The 18,882-nt window shown below is 32.6% G+C and overlaps 3 protein-coding genes across 6 annotated transcripts; 1 reads left to right on the top strand and 2 right to left on the bottom strand.

The window, feature by feature from the left end:
• Positions 1 to 1,550: 1,550 nt before the first annotated feature.
• LOC101511413 (protein STABILIZED1) lies at positions 1,551 to 9,249 on the top strand. Of its 4 annotated transcripts, none has more exons than XM_012719789.3 (4): positions 1,551 to 4,823; positions 7,144 to 7,421; positions 7,562 to 7,629; positions 8,865 to 9,249. In XM_012719789.3, exon 1 carries the CDS (start codon positions 1,634 to 1,636, stop codon positions 4,763 to 4,765), a length of 3,132 nt encoding a protein of 1,043 aa, XP_012575243.1. In that variant the 5' UTR covers positions 1,551 to 1,633; the 3' UTR covers positions 4,766 to 4,823; positions 7,144 to 7,421; positions 7,562 to 7,629; positions 8,865 to 9,249. The 4 variants fall into 4 exon arrangements, with proteins under 4 accessions (XP_012575243.1, XP_012575242.1, XP_004514211.1 ...); XM_012719788.3 differs by having other exon boundaries at positions 7,144 to 7,431; XM_004514154.4 differs by having other exon boundaries at positions 7,144 to 7,629.
• LOC101511745 (protein PHOSPHATE STARVATION RESPONSE 1-like) lies at positions 8,646 to 12,008 on the bottom strand. Its single transcript, XM_004514155.4, has 6 exons — positions 11,855 to 12,008; positions 10,984 to 11,069; positions 10,794 to 10,833; positions 10,634 to 10,691; positions 10,483 to 10,552; positions 8,646 to 9,198 (listed from the first exon to the last, which is right to left on the bottom strand). The coding sequence occupies exons 1-6, from the start codon at positions 11,964 to 11,966 to the stop codon at positions 8,848 to 8,850; spliced, it is 717 nt and encodes a 238-aa protein (XP_004514212.1). The 5' UTR covers positions 11,967 to 12,008; the 3' UTR covers positions 8,646 to 8,847.
• Positions 12,009 to 12,524: 516 nt separating this feature from the next.
• LOC101511107 (PHD finger protein ALFIN-LIKE 2-like) lies at positions 12,525 to 15,824 on the bottom strand. Its single transcript, XM_004514153.4, has 5 exons — positions 15,477 to 15,824; positions 15,350 to 15,382; positions 14,818 to 15,040; positions 13,061 to 13,184; positions 12,525 to 12,972 (listed from the first exon to the last, which is right to left on the bottom strand). Exons 1-5 carry the CDS (start codon positions 15,565 to 15,567, stop codon positions 12,718 to 12,720), a joined length of 726 nt encoding a protein of 241 aa, XP_004514210.1. The 5' UTR covers positions 15,568 to 15,824; the 3' UTR covers positions 12,525 to 12,717.
• Positions 15,825 to 18,882: the final 3,058 nt, after the last annotated feature.

Raw genomic sequence — 18,882 nt, 5'->3', positions numbered from 1 at the left:
CAAATATTTTTTTAACATATATACTCAAAATTACCTAAAATCTTATTCTTTAAAATATTCGCTCTAAAATACTATTATTTTTTAAAAAATAAATAAAATAATTAAACATACTATTTATAATTTATATCACTCGTTAAATCAAATATGTATACAATTATCAAATCATAGAAAATTCACGTATAATAAAAATTAATACCAAATTATTTTTAATACATTCTAAATATTTTTAATATTAAATTATTTTTAAGAAAAAAATTATTTAATCAATAAAATAATTTATTATAATATTTGATATGTTACGACTATACCATTAGTCTCCAATGGATATACACCTGCACCAATTATTTCATACCTCTTACCGGTCAAAAATCAGATGAATATTGATTCAATCATATATGCAATGTGGCTACAAAATGGTTTGATGGATTGTTAAAAGGATGTTTAATTGTTTAGAACCATTAGAACGTATGTGCGGTAGTTAGAACCAATTAAGATAAGGATTTTGATGTGTGGAGAATAAATAACACGCAAATGCTTTTTGCGGTTTAAGCAAACATAATGGATATTAAATTATTAATATTTCAGAAATCAATGGTTGACTATATTCTCAAACATATAGAGATAATAAAGTTATCTATTTTCAATAGATTAAAAGTTAAGATTGTGGTTTTTAAAAGTTAGATTTATCCATTAAAAATTAATAAAATTATCTATTTTTAATAGATCAAAAATTAAAATTATTATTTTTGAAAGTCGTATTTATCAATTAAAAATTATATTTAATTTATAAAAAATGTTAAATTTATTAATTGAAAATCATATTTAATTTATAAAAAGCGTCATTTATTTTAATAAGTTGTTTCAATAACAACTATAATCAACGTAAATTTAGTATAGAATACATTTTGTTCATATTCAAAATGGAATGGATAATATTTAAATAGATTTGACATCGAGTTGGTTTAAGTTTATAATATAAATTTCTTCTTATGAGCACGTGTTGATGATAATAATTATTAAGCATGGGTTTTACAAAAGTATATTGATGATAAATAAGGGTGGAAAAAGAGGCTATGACTATTATACTTTGTTTGTAGACAAATTTGTAAGGGTAGCTATCAATATAGGATTAAACCATATATATGGGTAACTTATAATAAGGACGTGCTAACAATGAAAGGAATATATAATTAATGTTGATTACAATTTAATATAACTTTACACTCTCTTCTTTGGAAATTAGTGCTTTAGGGTTTTTGTTTTTGTTTTTTATAGAATCAACGCTCTTATTTATCTTTTTATTTCATTTTATTTAAATAAATTGTTTCTATATTTTTCTACATAAAAATAACATCGTTGTATATAAAAATTAAGTTTGGATAATTAATTTTCCGGAAATTAAAAAAATAAGGGGGGTGGGATTAGATGTGGAGGTATTGATTACATTTTTCCAATATTTTCTTATTGGTTGGTTATCCTTAGTTTGGGCCTTTAGTCCCCTAAAAAAACAGAATCCAAGCCCAGTAAAATCTATCTACGTTGGAACAAAAAAAAAGTGATGTAAAGTTTGGTATCGCTAGGCTTCTTCTTCATCAGAAAAACGAAACCTACCATAATCCCATAGTAAGCAACCATGGTATTCATCGTGCCACCCAGTGGCAAAATCCTATCCTTAGACATAAACCCTAATACCACCACTCTCCACAATCTCAAACACCAAATCCAACAATTTCACGGAATTCCCATTCCACAACAACGTCTCTTCATTTCTAACAGTCTCCGATTACTCGGTCAAAACGATTCACTCTTAATCTCAAATCTCGGCGTTCAACAATACTCAACCCTAACCCTACATATTCCCTTTTATGGCGGCACTCAACCTCCCGCCGTTCCCAAACCGCCTCGCTTCGATTTTCTCAATTCCAAACCGCCTGCTAATTACGTTGCCGGACTTGGCCGTGGTGCCACTGGGTTCACCACGAGGTCGGATATTGGACCTGCACGTGCTGCTCCTGATTTGCCTGATAGATCGGCTGCTGCTATCGGTGCGGCGGCTGGTGGTGCTGGAAGGGGGAGAGGGAAAGGAGGCGAGGATGCTGTTGAGGAAGATGAAGAAGGTGAAGATAAAGGTTATGATGAGAATCAGAAATTTGATGAGTTTGAAGGGAATGATGTTGGTTTGTTTGCTTCTGCTGAATATGATGAGGATGATAAAGAAGCTGATGCTGTTTGGGAAGAAATTGATAAGAGAATGGATTCTAGAAGGAAGGATCGTAGAGAAGCTAGGTTGAAACAAGAGATTGAAAAGTATAGAGCTTCTAACCCTAAAATTACTGAACAGTTTGCTGATTTAAAACGCAAATTGTATACTTTATCAACTGATGATTGGCAGAGTCTTGAGAAGTTTGAGAGCGGTGGTTATTCTTCAAGGAATAAGAAGAAAAGGTTTGAGAGTTTTGTTCCTGTGCCTGATACACTTCTTGAGAAAGCAAGGCAGGAACAAGAGCATGTTACGGCTTTGGATCCTAAGAGTAGAGCTGCTTCAGCAAATGGAACTGAGACTCCTTGGGCGCAAACACCTGTTACTGATTTGACTGCTGTTGGTGAGGGTAGAGGTACTGTTTTGTCATTGAAATTAGATAGGTTGTCCGATTCGGTCTCTGGAATGACTAATGTTGATCCAAAGGGGTATCTTACTGTTCTTAATAGTATGAAAATTACTAGTGATGCTGAGATTTCTGATTTTAAAAAGGCTAGATTGTTGCTTAAGAGTGTTACTCAGACGAATCCTAAACATCCTCCTGGTTGGATTGCTGCTGCGAGGTTGGAGGAGTTGGCGGGGAAGCTTCAGGCGGCTAGGCAATTGATACAGAAAGGGTGTGAAGAATGTCCCAAGAATGAAGATGTGTGGTTGGAGGCTTGTAGGTTAGCGAATCCCGATGAAGCAAAGGCTGTGATAGCTAGGGGTGTTAAGTCGATTCCCACTTCTGTTAAGTTGTGGATGCAGGCTTCAAAATTAGAAGGCGATGATATGAACAGAAGTAGGGTGTTGAGGAAAGGGCTTGAGCATATTCCTGATTCGGTTAGGCTTTGGAAGGCTGTTGTTGAGCTTGCAAATGAAGAAGATGCTAGACTTTTACTTCACAGAGCTGTGGAATGTTGTCCATTGCATGTGGAATTGTGGCTTGCGCTTGCTAGGTTGGAGACTTATGACAATGCTAAGAAGGTTCTCAATAGGGCAAGAGAGAGGCTGACCAAGGAGCCAGCTATATGGATAACGGCTGCCAAGTTGGAAGAAGCTAATGGGAACACATCCATGGTTGGCAAGATAATTGAGAGGGGTATAAGGGCTTTGCAGAGAGAAGGTGTGGTGATTGATAGAGAAGCTTGGATGAAGGAAGCAGAGGCGGCGGAACGAGCTGGTTCGGTTGCAACTTGCCAAGCAATAATCCATAATACAATTGGAGTTGGAGTTGAAGAGGAAGATAGGAAGAGAACATGGGTGGCCGATGCCGAGGAATGCAAGAAAAGAGGTTCTATTGAGACTGCCAGAGCTATATATGCTCATGCATTGACCGTGTTCTTAACAAAGAAGAGCATATGGCTCAAAGCAGCACAGCTTGAAAGGAGTCATGGTACAAGAGAATCACTTGATGCATTACTTCGTAAAGCAGTTACATACAGACCACAGGCTGAAGTTCTTTGGCTTATGGGTGCCAAGGAGAAGTGGCTTGCTGGAGATGTGCCTGCTGCTCGTGCAATTCTCCAAGAAGCTTACGCTGCCATTCCCAATTCGGAGGAAATATGGCTTGCGGCCTTTAAGCTAGAATTTGAAAATCACGAACCCGAAAGAGCTAGAATGTTGTTGGCTAAAGCAAGGGAGAGAGGAGGCACAGAGAGAGTCTGGATGAAATCAGCTATCGTAGAGAGAGAACTCGGAAACATTGACGAGGAAAGGAGACTGTTAAATGAAGGGCTGAAGCAATTCCCTTCATTCTATAAACTGTGGTTGATGATTGGCCAGCTTGAGGAACGGCTTGCTGAGTCTTCAAAGCAGCAGGATCAGCCTGAGAAGCGGCACACTCACATGATGGAAGCTAAGAAGGTCTATGAATCTGGATTGAAAAGTTGTGCTAATTCTGTACCGCTTTGGCTCTCTCTTGCTAATCTTGAAGAGGAGATGAGTGGGTTGAGTAAAGCTCGTGCAGTTCTCACAATGGGTCGAAAGAAGAATCCTCAAAACCCTGAACTGTGGCTAGCAGCTGTTAGAGCAGAGTTGAAGCATGGATATAAGAAAGAAGCTGATATTTTAATGGCAAAAGCATTACAAGAGTGTCCCAACAGTGGCATTTTATGGGCAGCTTCAATTGAGATGGTTCCTCGTCCCCAACGGAAAACCAAGAGTATGGATGCCCTGAAGAAATGTGACCATGATCCCCATGTTATTGCTGCCGTGGCCAAATTATTCTGGCTTGATAGGAAGGTGGACAAAGCCAGGACTTGGCTGAATAGGGCTGTGACGCTTGCTCCTGACATTGGGGATTTTTGGGCTTTGTGCTACAAATTTGAACTACAACATGGAACTGAGGAGAACCAGAAGGATGTATTGAAGAGATGTGTAGCTGCTGAGCCAAAACACGGGGAGAAATGGCAAGCAGTCTCGAAGGCAGTAGAGAACTCTCACCAACCAACAGAATCCATCTTGAAGAAAGTGGTGATTGCACTTGGGAAGGAGGAGAATGCAGCTGAGAATAGTAAACATTGATTTACCTTGATTGTAGGATCTTTCTGTCCAAAAAAGGATTGTAGCATCTTTACCGATGGTTAGTTTTGAAATTTGAGTATATGTTAATTATGAACAATTGAATGGTTATATCTCATGTAGACAGCTGTACAATTTAGAGTTATGAAGGAACTTGTATGCCAGTTTGATCCATGTTCTCTTTTCTGTTGAGTTTGAGTTTGACTCTTCTCTTTTGTTTGCAACTTCTGTATTTTGAGAATTAGACAATTTCCGTCTAACCCTCTTGATTTTCACTTTATTGGATATATGTTGGCTTCCAAATAAATATGCTTGGATTGTATGTGGTTTGGATTTTTGAGTTCGCTGGTGATTTATTTCAATTAGGCATTATAGAATAGTGCTCTCATCTTTAACTGTATCTGTATATAGAAAAGTAGGAGAATGCTAATGTTATCCACTTTATCATTTTCCTGCCCAGAGTAAAGGCAAAAATGTAAAAAAACACACACATTGTTAATTCAAATCATTGTTGGCCATGCCATATTTTGCCTTTCTGACAGGCCTAGGACTCTGTCTTAAGAGTTCCAAGATGGATATATTGTGTTGAAATTGGTCTCCTTGCATTGATTATTCCTGTCATTTTGTCCCAGTACTTTGTCGGAAGGATGAAATTAAGAGGAGTTGATGGGTTTGCAAGCGTAGTTCCCATTGGAATTGCGTGGTCATTTGCCAAAATTTTGGATGCAGTTGGGCTGCATACATTAATAGTAGGCCAAAAATTCAATTTGATTTCCATACTGGGTTAAATTGTGCTACTCATGTGATAATAGTTCCATACCTATTATTACATTGGGTATGCCATCCTTTCAATGGTGGTAGGACCTTTGCAATTATAGCTCCTACCCTTGTTACAATTGTAGTATCAGCTAGGGCATTCATTGCAACACCAAAATATAGCAATGGAAGGTCAATATTCATCATCAGTTCCACAGGCTCAACTGTTATACAATATTTATCTGATTATCCATTGTTATACATGCGTGGACTAGTTCACAAAGACTCCATTGTGTTCCATTATATAAAGCAAGCAATTTTCTCACCATCAGCATCCATGGCCATTATATTTGCTTACTTTGTTTCCATCAGGAGTCGCCTATTTGATAAGTCTCAAGCAACAATAGATGAAGATTATGAAGTCGATACTCTTGATGACAGAATTGTAGAAGTTTTGGAGAGGCGCTGCCAAGGGAGTCACTTAGTTTTCATCCTTGGAAAGGCATCCCGAAGGGACGAACCCACTTGTGGATAAGTGGATTTTATTAAGAAGTTAAACCGTTTTTTATGCTTTGAGGGTTGTGATTTGACAGCAGCTATTGAAGAGAATATTATTTTTCTCTGGCTTGACGCAAGGCAGATTTTAAGGGAGTGGTATTAATAGATATTTTTTATGTACTTGTAGTCGTAGGCCAGATTGTCCAAGGCTCACTTAGAGTTATCCAAAGAGGCAAATTAGAGAAAGGGGGGGAGTTAGTTATAAGGGGTTGTGGAGAGAGAGGAAGGTTATTATTCATCAAATTTTCAGTTACAACCTTTAGAAGGTTTGGGCGGTAAAATACCTTTCTTTGAAGGAGCATTGCTATGTGGGTTGTTAGGGATCTTCTTCCCTACTGCATTATCTTATTTCTAATTAATAATATAATGTTTTTCCAGGACTTGTGCATTTTAATTCCTTTTATCTATATTTTGTGTGTTGATGTGATTCGGGTATGCAACCAAATTTTATAAATATGCAGTGTTCCATCAATGTTTGGAAGAATGGAGCCTATTGTATAAATATGCAGGGTTTCATCAATGTTTGGAACTCTTCCTTGCTTGTAGAAGAAACAGTGCTGTATTATTTTCAATTTGTTGTTCCCTTTTTCAAATTGTTTCTGTTCTTCATAATAGTTGTACTGATCTTCTCCTTTCTGTTTTTGGCTTACAGTTGTATGTGCTCTGTGGATCAAATTTGCAGTTCAAGAAAATATTTTTGTCAAGTTCAATAACTGTTCTTTGAGAGGATTAATATCTTTTTGCGGATTAAAATCTGTGGTTTATGTGGATTATTTTACAGTTTTCCAAAATACATTCATAGCATATATAACTGCTTCGGATCGATTATTTTGAGTTTTTTCCATGCTTCATTGTTAGTACTAATTTTGCATGCTTAATGTTATGTTTCAACTTTCACAATTTTGCCTACATCTGTATACTTGGATTTATTTAAGTCAATTGCCTTTTTTTAAAAAGAGAAGTGATTGCTTGATGTTGAAGGATGTAATCTCCTAAATTTAGTAATTGATGGAGGACTTTTGCATAGTAAGTATATTCTTTTTGAAACTTTCTTTCCTTTCTTGTAGGACGAGTATTCTGTTCCTAGAAGCTGTTGGAATCTAAGCTGACTCCAATTCGGAGGCCATTCTGTTGGTAAGCATTTGTTGCAGGGGGTCTGAGTTGGGTTGGGGGACCATTATCTTTGTAACGTAGTTCATGGAAAGTAACCCTGGAGCTGTTTTCTTTGCGAACTATCCACAAGTAAAACATCATCAATAGTAGAGGGTTTGCATTGTTCCTGATGGTTTCAATTTCAAGTGAGAGGGTCTTCTACCTTCTTAAAATTGAACTTTTCAACCTCTAAGTAAGATATGGTATATTTATGTTTACCAACGGTTCTAGCTATATTCATTGTGTAACTTCTTAAAAGCATCAGTTCATCAAAGATTGAACTTATGAGAAATCATCATTTTTAACCTCGTCATCACTCTTGTGACTTATCAGACAAAGATGAGATTTGTATCCTCATATTCAGATCTGATGGAGCAACATCATTATAGGATTACAGCAACGTAAGCTTTCTTTTCTTTCCTTTCCTTCCTGAGTTTTTTGTGTGCTTTCTCTTTATTTTTGAGGAAGATTGTTGGTTCAGTTTTGATATGTTCAGGCTTACTACAGTCATATCATGTAGGAGTTGATGTAGCAATTTCTTTCTTTGAATTCTTCTTCATGAGTTTGAACATATTTTTCTTAATCTTCTAACCAGTAGTTTCAGGTGTCCCTCTTGGAAATCGTCTGAGTCTTAACTTGATTATTTGTTTATTTTTTCTGCAAAAGAAAAAACAACTGATGCAATATTTAATTTGTTGTTCATATCACTCTATCTGCAGAACAGAGCTCCAACGAGTGCTCTTGAAATTAAAAAAAAAAAAACTTTGCTACATTCATGGCGCCAAGATTCCTTATTTTAGTAATCTTTGTTACCTTGGGTTGCCATAACAACTCCAGCATTTGAACTCTGAGTTAAAAATCCTCAAATGAGGTGTCTATTTATAGAAAGAATTATAGGTTAAAATCCTAGAATTGTAGTCGATTATTTGGCTCATAAGTGACAGACAATCATTGATAGAAAGATAATCAATTGTCTTTCAAATCAACTCAAAGTAATTTGGGCCAATTTTATGAGTTCTAAGTATGGAATGATTATATATCCTTTCAAGTAATCAATTATTCAGACTTAGGCTTATATTTGGTTCTAGTATATGAAAACTTACTAACAAGTTAACATTTGTTAGTAAATTACGGTTTTTAACCAGTTATTAGTATCCTAGATCATCAATCAGGAACCTTACAATAAATCATATTTTTCAAGAGCCAAGTAAAATGTTAACACGATAAACTAAATATATATCTTCATCAAAGATTTAGTTGTTAGCGTGTACGGAGGGATAGATTCTCATTTTCTGAGGAGTGGGGTGCTCAAGTCTTTTAGTAGTCAACACATAACATACATGCATGTATGACAGTACTCTGAAATCAGAATACTTTCTTGCATGCAATAATTACGTACAATCCAAATATACATATATGATGTGTAATTCTGTTGAAACTTTTATTTTCATCCAACAATATATACAAAACATTGTTCATTTCTAGGTCCTCCAACTTATAAATGCCCATATGAAATTTGCTTTGAAGGACCAAAAAAAGATCAAGCAAACATTGTATATAAGATGGGCATCATCATCAAAAGTTTTATTAGGCAAACAGTTATTCTAATTATACAAACCCTACAATATGAAACTAGGTACCAAAGGTGATTGGCATGTTGCTGCAGCCAACTGACTCCAAGAAAGATTCCAGGTTTGGTTGTAGAATTCTTGATTGGTGGAAGATCCTAGTTCAAAACCTGTAAGAAAAACATCCTCGTCTATGATCTTTTGCTTTATGGTTGTTTGATGTTCTTCCTCAGATTGTGTTCTTAAGGATTCAGAATCCTTAGAAAGAGAGGGCAGAGGTGTAGATGTACCGACAAAAGGCTTGCAAGTTTTTCTTGTAATTGTTGTTCTTTGATTACTTTGTCCAAATCTCTCTAGATAAATTCTCTGTGCTTCAATTTTCAGCTTCAAGCTTTTTTGAACCTACCAACCAAATAATACAAAATTTTCAATATCGAAAATCCCTTCATCTTTGTTTTTTTTCCTCTACAAGAAATTATACATGTTCTTCATTTTTCATTGGTTAGAGTGCTTTATTTGATAAAAATAATAGCATAGTGTTGTTTTAATACCCTTTAAAACTCAGTTCATGACAAAATAACATTATGAAGACTATATTTTATTGGTTGTTGATAGGTCCCCAACGCTTATATCATATTTAGGTACATGTAGGTGACAACTCTGAACTCAGAAGCATAAATTCCAATATTTTTAGCTTTTCCTTTACAAATTAAAATATCACATCAAAAATATATATATTATATATCCAATATTTATTCTACTACTTTTATTTCATCTATCTATTGTCACTTATTTTAGGTTAAAAAATGTTATAATTTAATTATATTTGAGTTTTTTATTTATTTAAATAATTATGTTTTAATGGTGTTATAATTTTTATAAAAGAAATTGGATGAAATGACTATTTTAAAATAAAACTATAATTGCAACTACCAAATCTATATTTAAACCAATATAAAAATACTGGACAAATATATGTTATTGGTAGATAAAAAAAATACACGACACATGTTTAACAGCGATAAATATAAATAAATAAAAACAAGTAAAAAATTTACCACTAATAAATATAAAATAACATGAAACAAATATTTATCATTGATACATAAAAAAATACATGACACATAATTGTAACTTTTAAATTTGAAGTCACTTGTGTACATGTACATGACTTTCGTCAAATCTTTCATGGTACCATGAATTTATAATTTTATTAACAACCATGACTTCAAGTATTTATGTATTGTTGATCAATTTTAACCTAACATTTATTTTTATTACATAATAATTTGATTGTGTATATTTTAACGCTCTAGTCTCGTGATTATATCAATTATAAGCCCTTAACAATATAACATTATAATTTATTTTAATATTTATGCAAAACACTTAAATAAAAGAATACACGTAATTATTGAATTCAACCAACTATTTAAAATAACATATCATAATTATTCATATAATATTTAACTAATTATTTTATGTACGAGATATTTAATGTTTAACTAATCGTTTTATTTACTAGATATGTTTTGAACTAAAAATTTGACATACTACAAAGGGTCTCTCACTATAAAAATTTATGTTATAAAAATTTGTTTGTAAAAGCTTACTAAAAAGAAAACTGAATAAATCACAGTTGAATGAAAATATTCTTAGGGATATTTTGGTCAAACAGTAAAATACCTCAAGTCTGTCAGTGATGCGTTTTTGCACCTCTGCCTGCATTTGTAGGACTTCCTTTAATTGAAGAGCACTGCTCATTTGCAAATCATAATTATTAATTCTTGATGGATGCTAAAATGGAAATTATTATTAATTGAGTTGTTTAACTTACGATATAGAACAAAAATTTGGCAGTATATCTGATATGCTTCTCTTCTCAATTTTTCCTCCTTCATAGATGATCAAGGAACTTAGTTATATTTTCCATTGAATTTAGTATCATTATATTTTTATTTAATCAATACTATTACTTGGCTAAGTCAAAAACTTACTTGTGGTGGACTCTGGAATCAATTTGGAAATCCTGTATTTCTGAGCAAATCCAATACAAAGCATATTAGTCATTATTTAGAACCTGGCTTGTAATTCAATTTTCACATTCTTCACATATTTTAAAGTGAAAATATATCCATCACACATTTATAAAATTTATATGGGAAGAGATTATGGGTGAAGAGGAACCTGCAAGTGACTTTTGACGTGATAAATGCTCAATTCTAAAATCCCCATAGCCTTCATTCCCTTCAATATACCCTTTGGTGTTGCCCCTGACAATATTACAAATTAACATAATTCATTTTTCAAATAGAACATTCATATAATCATCAACTTCACTTTTTATATTTACTCCAAAAAAAAAAACTTCACTTTGTATATAAATAAACCTTCACTTAGTTATGTCGCCAAATATTTGTTTGTTATAGATTATATCATATATTTTACATTCAAGCTATGTATAAGTGTCTTTACAAAAATTCAAAATCAGATATATTAATAGCACACATGATCATTTGTAAGTAATAATAATAATAAATAAAAAAATAAGAAGGATTCTCTGCAGTTACGCATTTATGCGGGTGAGGTCAAAATACGAGCTAATTCAAGATCTTTTGATTTTTTTTTAATTTTTTTTTTATCTTAAAAGATATCGTAAATTTCACCATAATTAAGTCACACAATTGTGAAGTTCTGGGTTCGAACCCAGACAAGACGTCTAACCTAACAATATCGACATTTTTCAGTTGAGTTAGAGCTTAAGGACAGATCTTTCGATTGCATGGATCTTGGAATTTGAGTACAAAAAATATTGACATTAAAAGGATTTTATGGTTTGAGTTAGTCCATGTATATCAATGTAAATGAATGAAATCTAAATTTGGTTTCCAAACACCAAAGGATCTCAAACAAAAAAGAAAAAGTTCATAAATTTGTTTTTGCAAACACATCTACCATTAAAACTATTTATAGTAAGCACCTTTTGTTAGTATTAATATGATTGATCATTTGACATATTTCGTTTAAATAAGATAATTATGGTGATGCAAAGACTTACTATCAGGGCCCCCAAGTCTATTAACAGCCTCCACAAAGCGATCATGGAGTTGTTGTGTCCATCGTAAGCGTTCTTTGTGTGTGGAAGAGCCATGTGACCGAGTAGAACCCATTACAGAACTCTTGGGGTCTCAGAGGCCCAACACATTGAGATACTAATGTTATGGATTATAGTTAACAGAAGGAAAAAACAAGACAAAACACAGTTGTCTAAAGACATAGAATTAACCAACGTGGCGATGTTCACCAAGGTATATTGGCTTCATTAGATTCTACATTTTGTCTTTTGTTGTCGGAAGAAACCATGTTGTATACTTTTTCTCATAAACTTAACATGTCTTTTTATTGGCGAGTATGCCTATGATTTTGTCAATGTGCTAGCTCAGTCGGTGAGTGGAGGAATTTAAAATAAAAGTCAATGAAATTGTTATGAATGACAACATTAGAGAAAGTTAGAGTAACATGTTCAGAAATTGGGTATGATATAACATTATGGTGTTGTTCATTGAATATATTTGATCTCACCTAGTGGAATAAGGCTTGGTCGTTGATGTTTGATTTCTGATAATAACATAGTTTTGGGATTAAGATATCGACATCATTGGATCAAGTTTAGACTACTCACATTTTGACTCTGAATTTACTAAAGTCTGAATATAAGTCATCCAATATGGAGAGAGAAAAAACATAAATAAAAACTTGAGAAAAATTGTTTATTTCTCTCACTAAAGTCACAAACATAAAAGAGTATTACATGAACTTCTCTAAGTAATGTAATAATAACAATGTCAAAGTATCTTTTTCCAGCCATGAAAAACAGCACTTCACTTGTGACAATATATATTCTCCCAATTGCCTTTGAAATTAGGGTCTAGACCGCCTAATGCTGCATGAAGGGCACTTGTATTGCTTTATGCTCTCAGCCTTTGCAGGAGTGATCTTCACACATTTCCCATGATACCACCTTTCACATATATCACAGCCAATCCAAAACTCATCTGCGTTGTAATTCCCGCCGCAGCTCCCACAAAGTGTTTCGCTGTGCTCATCTTCTTCCTCCTCGTAACCCTCATCTGCTGCAAACTTCGGGTTGCTTTTGACTTGCCCGTCACTGGATCTCTGCAAATAACAGTAAAAAAACCTATGCTGAACCAACTGAAGAAACCAAAGAAACAAGATTATATAACTAGCAAAGGAATACACTAACCTTGGCACTTCCTCGGGATTTGCTTCCACTGTCTGCTGTCGGCTTGTTGTCCTTAATTGGTTTCCTTTCAGTCACGACTTCGAAAACGGTGGGAAGATCGTTGATTAAACTAAACAACCGTTTCCTGCCATAAAGAATCAGCAAAACCATCAATAAGAAACCATATGCCAAGTTGAAGCAGACGTTTGAACACAAAATGATACAGTGAACAGATTGAATATAAGATCTGTATATAGCATCTCAGTTGCAGTGATTTGTAAGTTGTAATGGAAGGGAAAGACTCAAGGAGAAAACCACAATAGTCACATTGGCAGTAATAAATTAGCATAGCATAATAAGAATACAAGAAAGTAGAATCAAATCCTAACTAAGCATGTCAAATTGCATAAAATATTAAAAAACTCAAATTAGAATAACACATAACATAAAAGGAGATTCAACTGTTTAACATGACAACAAAACATCTCATAATAAGAAAAAGAAATTACAACACAGAAATTGTTAAACAATCAACATCATAAAACATAAGCAAGACTTTGAATGTCACACTTTAACTGATAAACGCATTGGAGTGAGATTGTTTGGCAGTGCAGGAAACAACTCTAACAGAGTCACTGTCATACGAGCAGGTAACCAAGGTGGAGACTACAATCCACTGTACCAATTTGTAAGTCGCATGGTTGCTCGATGCTCAGAGTTGCTGGTTAAGGTGAGTGATCATTACACAATAGGTTGAACAAGGGAGCCAAGAATTAAGATCGAGGAAACATGAGAATGAAAAAGAGCTGCTCAGATGCAAGAATGGTGAAATGGAAACTGAAAAAATTATTTTAACTAAGTGATAGTGTTTTTGACTTAATGAAAACTGACGTGTACTCAGCATGCACCGGGTATGGGTGCGTATCAGAATGGTATAGGCCTTCAATTTTTGGAGTAACCATGCTCCATTGCAAGATACAAACATCATTAATATAACGCTGGAATATTCAAGGGTGGAAAATAATAATGCACCAACAACATTGGTTTTATTTATTTTCAAAAAAAAAACATAGATTAATATTGTGTAAAAAAAAGCATGAATGAACCCAACATCAAAGTCACACCTTTCATGCTGCATCAAACAGTGTTGTCAAATAGCGCTATAGCAAAGCGGAATTTGAACAAATCGCTATTGCTCCGCGATATGCTATTAAGTACAAATTGTTGTCAAATAGCTGTTAACAAATTGCTATTATCTACGATCCTCAATTGACAACTGTGGCATCAAAAGAAAAATTCAAACCTTCAATGTCATCATCACATTTTAGGGTTTGATTAGAAAGGTAAAAATAAGTGATGTCAAATTACCACCATTGCAAATTTTGTGCCACCCCATCCACCAATGATAACACTGGATAAAAATTTAAAGGAGGCTATTTGAGCAGCCAACATAGCTACTCCCATCGCCAATCTCAAATTCACACTTAATTAAATTTGCTAATCTTCTGGACTCGGTGATCTAGTGATGTCGCTCATAACATAAGAATATGTTAAGGCATCTTTTACTGCAATACAAGGAATCCATGTATAAACCTATCAAGCATCACATAACAACAAACCACAAAAATTTAAACAACCACCACAAACTCCAATCATAAACCATGGTTTTTAACACTAAACAAGGTGCACAAGAGTATAATACTGAACCATAATGAACTTCAATTATGATCATATTCATAATTATACATGCATCTCCACCAAAGCTAAACAGATTGTACCTTTCATTGCGGTTAAGACGAGCTCCAAGATAAAAAGCCACCGAAAGCAACCACGAATCACTGTGGACAGCAACAAGAGAAAGCCAGTCCCTACGGTTCATGCCATCTCTAGCAAAATTGATTCCAAGAGCTGGCTCAGGAAGCTCTGGCGGAACTTCCTCGGCCGGTAGAGTTACTTCCCAGCTTTCATTTGCATGTCCATATAGGCACAAATTGTCCTTATCTAAACAAAAACATCAGAAACTTCAAATTCAATGTAAGCACAAATAAACTAACAATAACAAAACCACATAAACTTAAATTGAATGTGACCCTCGTAATCAAATGCCATAAAGTAAAATACAAACAACCCTAGTCAAATTGTAAAGTTCCAACAAAAATAAGAACCAACCATGCAACATTATTCACACAGAATCAAAATACATTAAAATAAAACGAATACCAACAAAAAACATACAAAAAATAAAACCAATTTATAACGTAAAACAAAACACAGAAAGAAAAAAAAAACAGATCCGATAATACCCTTTACCTGGATCACAGAGACCGTAAAATTCATCAACATCTGAGAGAAAGTGAAAGCAAAAAAAGTTAAGAACTTTGAGATTGAAAGAACGAAAAAAAAAGACCCAGATAAGAATTTTGAGAGATAAAAGTACCTTGAGTGAGAGCACGAACAACAGCAGTTCTACGAGCGCTGTAATCTTTGAAGATCTCTTCAACCGAACGAGGACTAGAAGCCATTTCCATAACCAATTGAGATCTGAGCGAAAAGGATTGGAATTTGGGGAAATTAGATGGAATTGAAGGAAACCATGAGAATGGATCCAAAAGGGTATAAAGAATGAAGATGGTAAAGAAGGTAGAAAAGAGGTGTGTTTTTGTGTACTACTAGTGTGTGTAAATAAGGTAACAAATCCTCTTAGAGGATTATTATTTTAGGTTTAGAAAATTTCTAAACTAGATTTGAAATTTAATTTGATTTACCTGATCTTTATTGAACGGTTGATATGAGTGATCAGTGTTAGTGATTTTTATTTTATAGTTGATATTTATAATTATTAATACTTTAAATTATCGAGAATCGTCAAGAATATATTTTTATAAAATATCGTTGTTTGTTTATATTTTTTTATATTATATAGATGGTTAGATTTAAAATATAATCAATGAGATATGATGAGTTTTAAATTTTATAAACTAGATTTAAAATATAACTTATTATATAAGTCATGTGATCTTCATCTCATGATTTATATTGGTGACTTCAGTCACTTGCAACTAAAGAAATAATTTCTATAAAAAAAAATTATTTATCAAATTATATTTTTAGTTAATTATAACATTTTTCTAATACACTTAATTCTATTTAAACGGTTAAATTCAGAATATAACTACTAAGATTTATCGACTATTATTTTAAATTTATTAAAATATGACTTAATATATAGTTGGTATAATCTCTATCTAATGGTTGATATTGGAGACTACTAACACTTGCTATTGTAGATAAACTATTTCTTTTTCTATTTCTATTTCTATTTCGTGACTATTAACACTTGAGAATATTGAGAGTGTTGTTTATCTGCTAAACTGCTTTCTTTGCTAGTGTTGCTTTCAACACTTTCCTAATACATATATATAATTGCCTATATATATGAACTCTTGGTTTCAAGTAATTGGGCCATGCAACCAAAAGTCCACACATGCACACGTCAGCTAAATGGCTTATATGCGAGAAATCTATTAGGTCTTTATAAAGTTTCTAAATTCTATTTTTGCCCCCATTCAATCCAAATGAAAAATTTCAAAATTTTTTGACATTATTTTCTGAAACTTTTAAAAATCCAGAACATAAAATGAGTCTCTACAATTTTGGAAAAAAAAAATGTTCTTGATATTAAAAATAGGCTTAAATATGTAAAAGGTCTATATAAATATAGATCACTTTAATTTTAATTTTTGTGAAAAATTATTTTAATTTGACCTTACAATTTTAAAATATTTTCAATTCAGTCATTGGTCATATTTTTTGTTGACATGTACAAAATTTAATGATGTGGCAAGTGTGTTTAAGCATATTTTTTGTTGACTCACTATTACAAATTTTTATCACTAATTAAACTTTAAGAAGAAAAAAAATACACTGTCAATGTAAATTCCGACATCTAAGAGATTTGAGAAATAAGTAGTTATTTTTAAAAGTTGATTACTAGATAGACATATATATATATATGGTAACATGATATAAGTTCCTATTGTTTATGTGTGAGAAGCTGTGTGATTAATATTGAAGCAAATATGGATTTTTTTTAATGAGATATAGATTTTGGGATGAAGAATTTAGTTTCCTTTTAATAAATTTATTTTGATGTTTTATTATTTGTTTTAATAAATCAATTGTTTTTTTATTTTTAATAAATGATTAATAGATGTTTAATTGTGACTCAATAAAAAATATGTCTAATTACACATATTAAATTATATACACAAAAAATTTAATAAGGGACAAAATTACAAAGTCAAATTAAAATTAAAATTAAAATGTTTTATATAAATTAAATTAAAATGACTCTTATTTGTAAGAACTTTTTATATATTTAAGTCTTAAAAAGATCAGAACCAATTTAATGTTCTAAATATTTTGTTTTTGAAATAATCGAAATTTTGAGATTGTTATTTGAGAAACTCAAAACTTAATAATATATCAAATATTTTAAATTTAAAAAGTCTATATAACTCTAGATATTTCAAAAATAAATATTTGAAATAATAAATTTTTGTCTTGAATTTTTAGACAAGTAAATATCTGGATCCTCTATTTATATATCGGATTTTTTGTTTTAGAAATATCTGCAATATATTTTTATTTTTATTTTTGTTAATAAACTTAAATTGTTAGAGGAATAAATAACTTCCGACTTTGAAATGTCTTATGTAACATATTTACTCGTAGATCTTACATATTGTATTAAATGGGATTAATTAATATCGTTTGTAATAAATTGTTACAGATACTTCCTACACTCTAATGTATTGTTGTTGTCAAAATTAATTTAAAAACAAAATGATATTGATATTGGTTGTTATAACATCAGATATAGATATAGAAACGGGAAAATAGACATGAGTAGAAAATAGACATGAGTAGAAAATTACTTTTAGATTGCGAAAAGATCCAAGTTCAATGATAACAATTTAATGTGTAAATGTTCATTCAAATTAAGAGTTAGATCTTTGAAGAAAGGTGATAGATGGATAGCCACTGAATGTCGTGAATTTCACAATCACATTTAATTGATACTTTATAAGGTCATTCATTTTTGGGATGTTTAATCGAAAATGAACAAAACTTTGTTAATGATATAACAAATAATAAACTTACATCGAGATACATATTGAGTACGTTGAAAGACCGAAACAAAGACAACCTAATATGTGTCACACAAATTTATAAGCAAGAAAGTGTGTCTCGATCCAATGTGAAAGCTCCTAGAATAGAGATGCAACAACTAATAAAGTTAATAGAAGATGAGAAGTATGTGTCCAAGAATAGAAGACGTGAAGATTTTGATGTTGTGAAAGACATATTTTGAACATATCTTGATTCCATCAATTTGTTAAACATGTTTTCTATTGTATTGATATTTGATAGCACATACAAAACTAACAAATCATGCAATTCAATCAAATCTTACTCGGTGAGTCAATAAGTGACTCACATGACATCAATGGGTATTGGGGGTCTAGGGATGGGTATGTTAACAATGAAAAGAGGAAGAAGAGAGACAACTACTCTAGGGTTTCATAACATAGAATGAACCAAACTTCAGTTAATAGGGTTACAATGAGTATATATATAAAAGAATAGAAATGTCTAAAATACTCTTACTACTAATATATAATAATATTATCTAACATCTCCCTTCAAACTCATGATGCATTAACATGGAGCATCGAGAGTTTGTCAACTAAAAAACGAAAACTTTTAATGCAATGCATCTTTGTGAACAAATCAGCAATCTGTAAAGAAGAAGAGTACGAATAGTGGTCATCTTGGCTACA

Source organism: Cicer arietinum, chromosome 3 (assembly GCF_000331145.2).
Source record: "Cicer arietinum cultivar CDC Frontier isolate Library 1 chromosome 3, Cicar.CDCFrontier_v2.0, whole genome shotgun sequence".
NCBI lineage: Eukaryota > Viridiplantae > Streptophyta > Magnoliopsida > Fabales > Fabaceae > Cicer > Cicer arietinum.
This window is presented reverse-complemented; position numbering and strand designations above follow the sequence as displayed.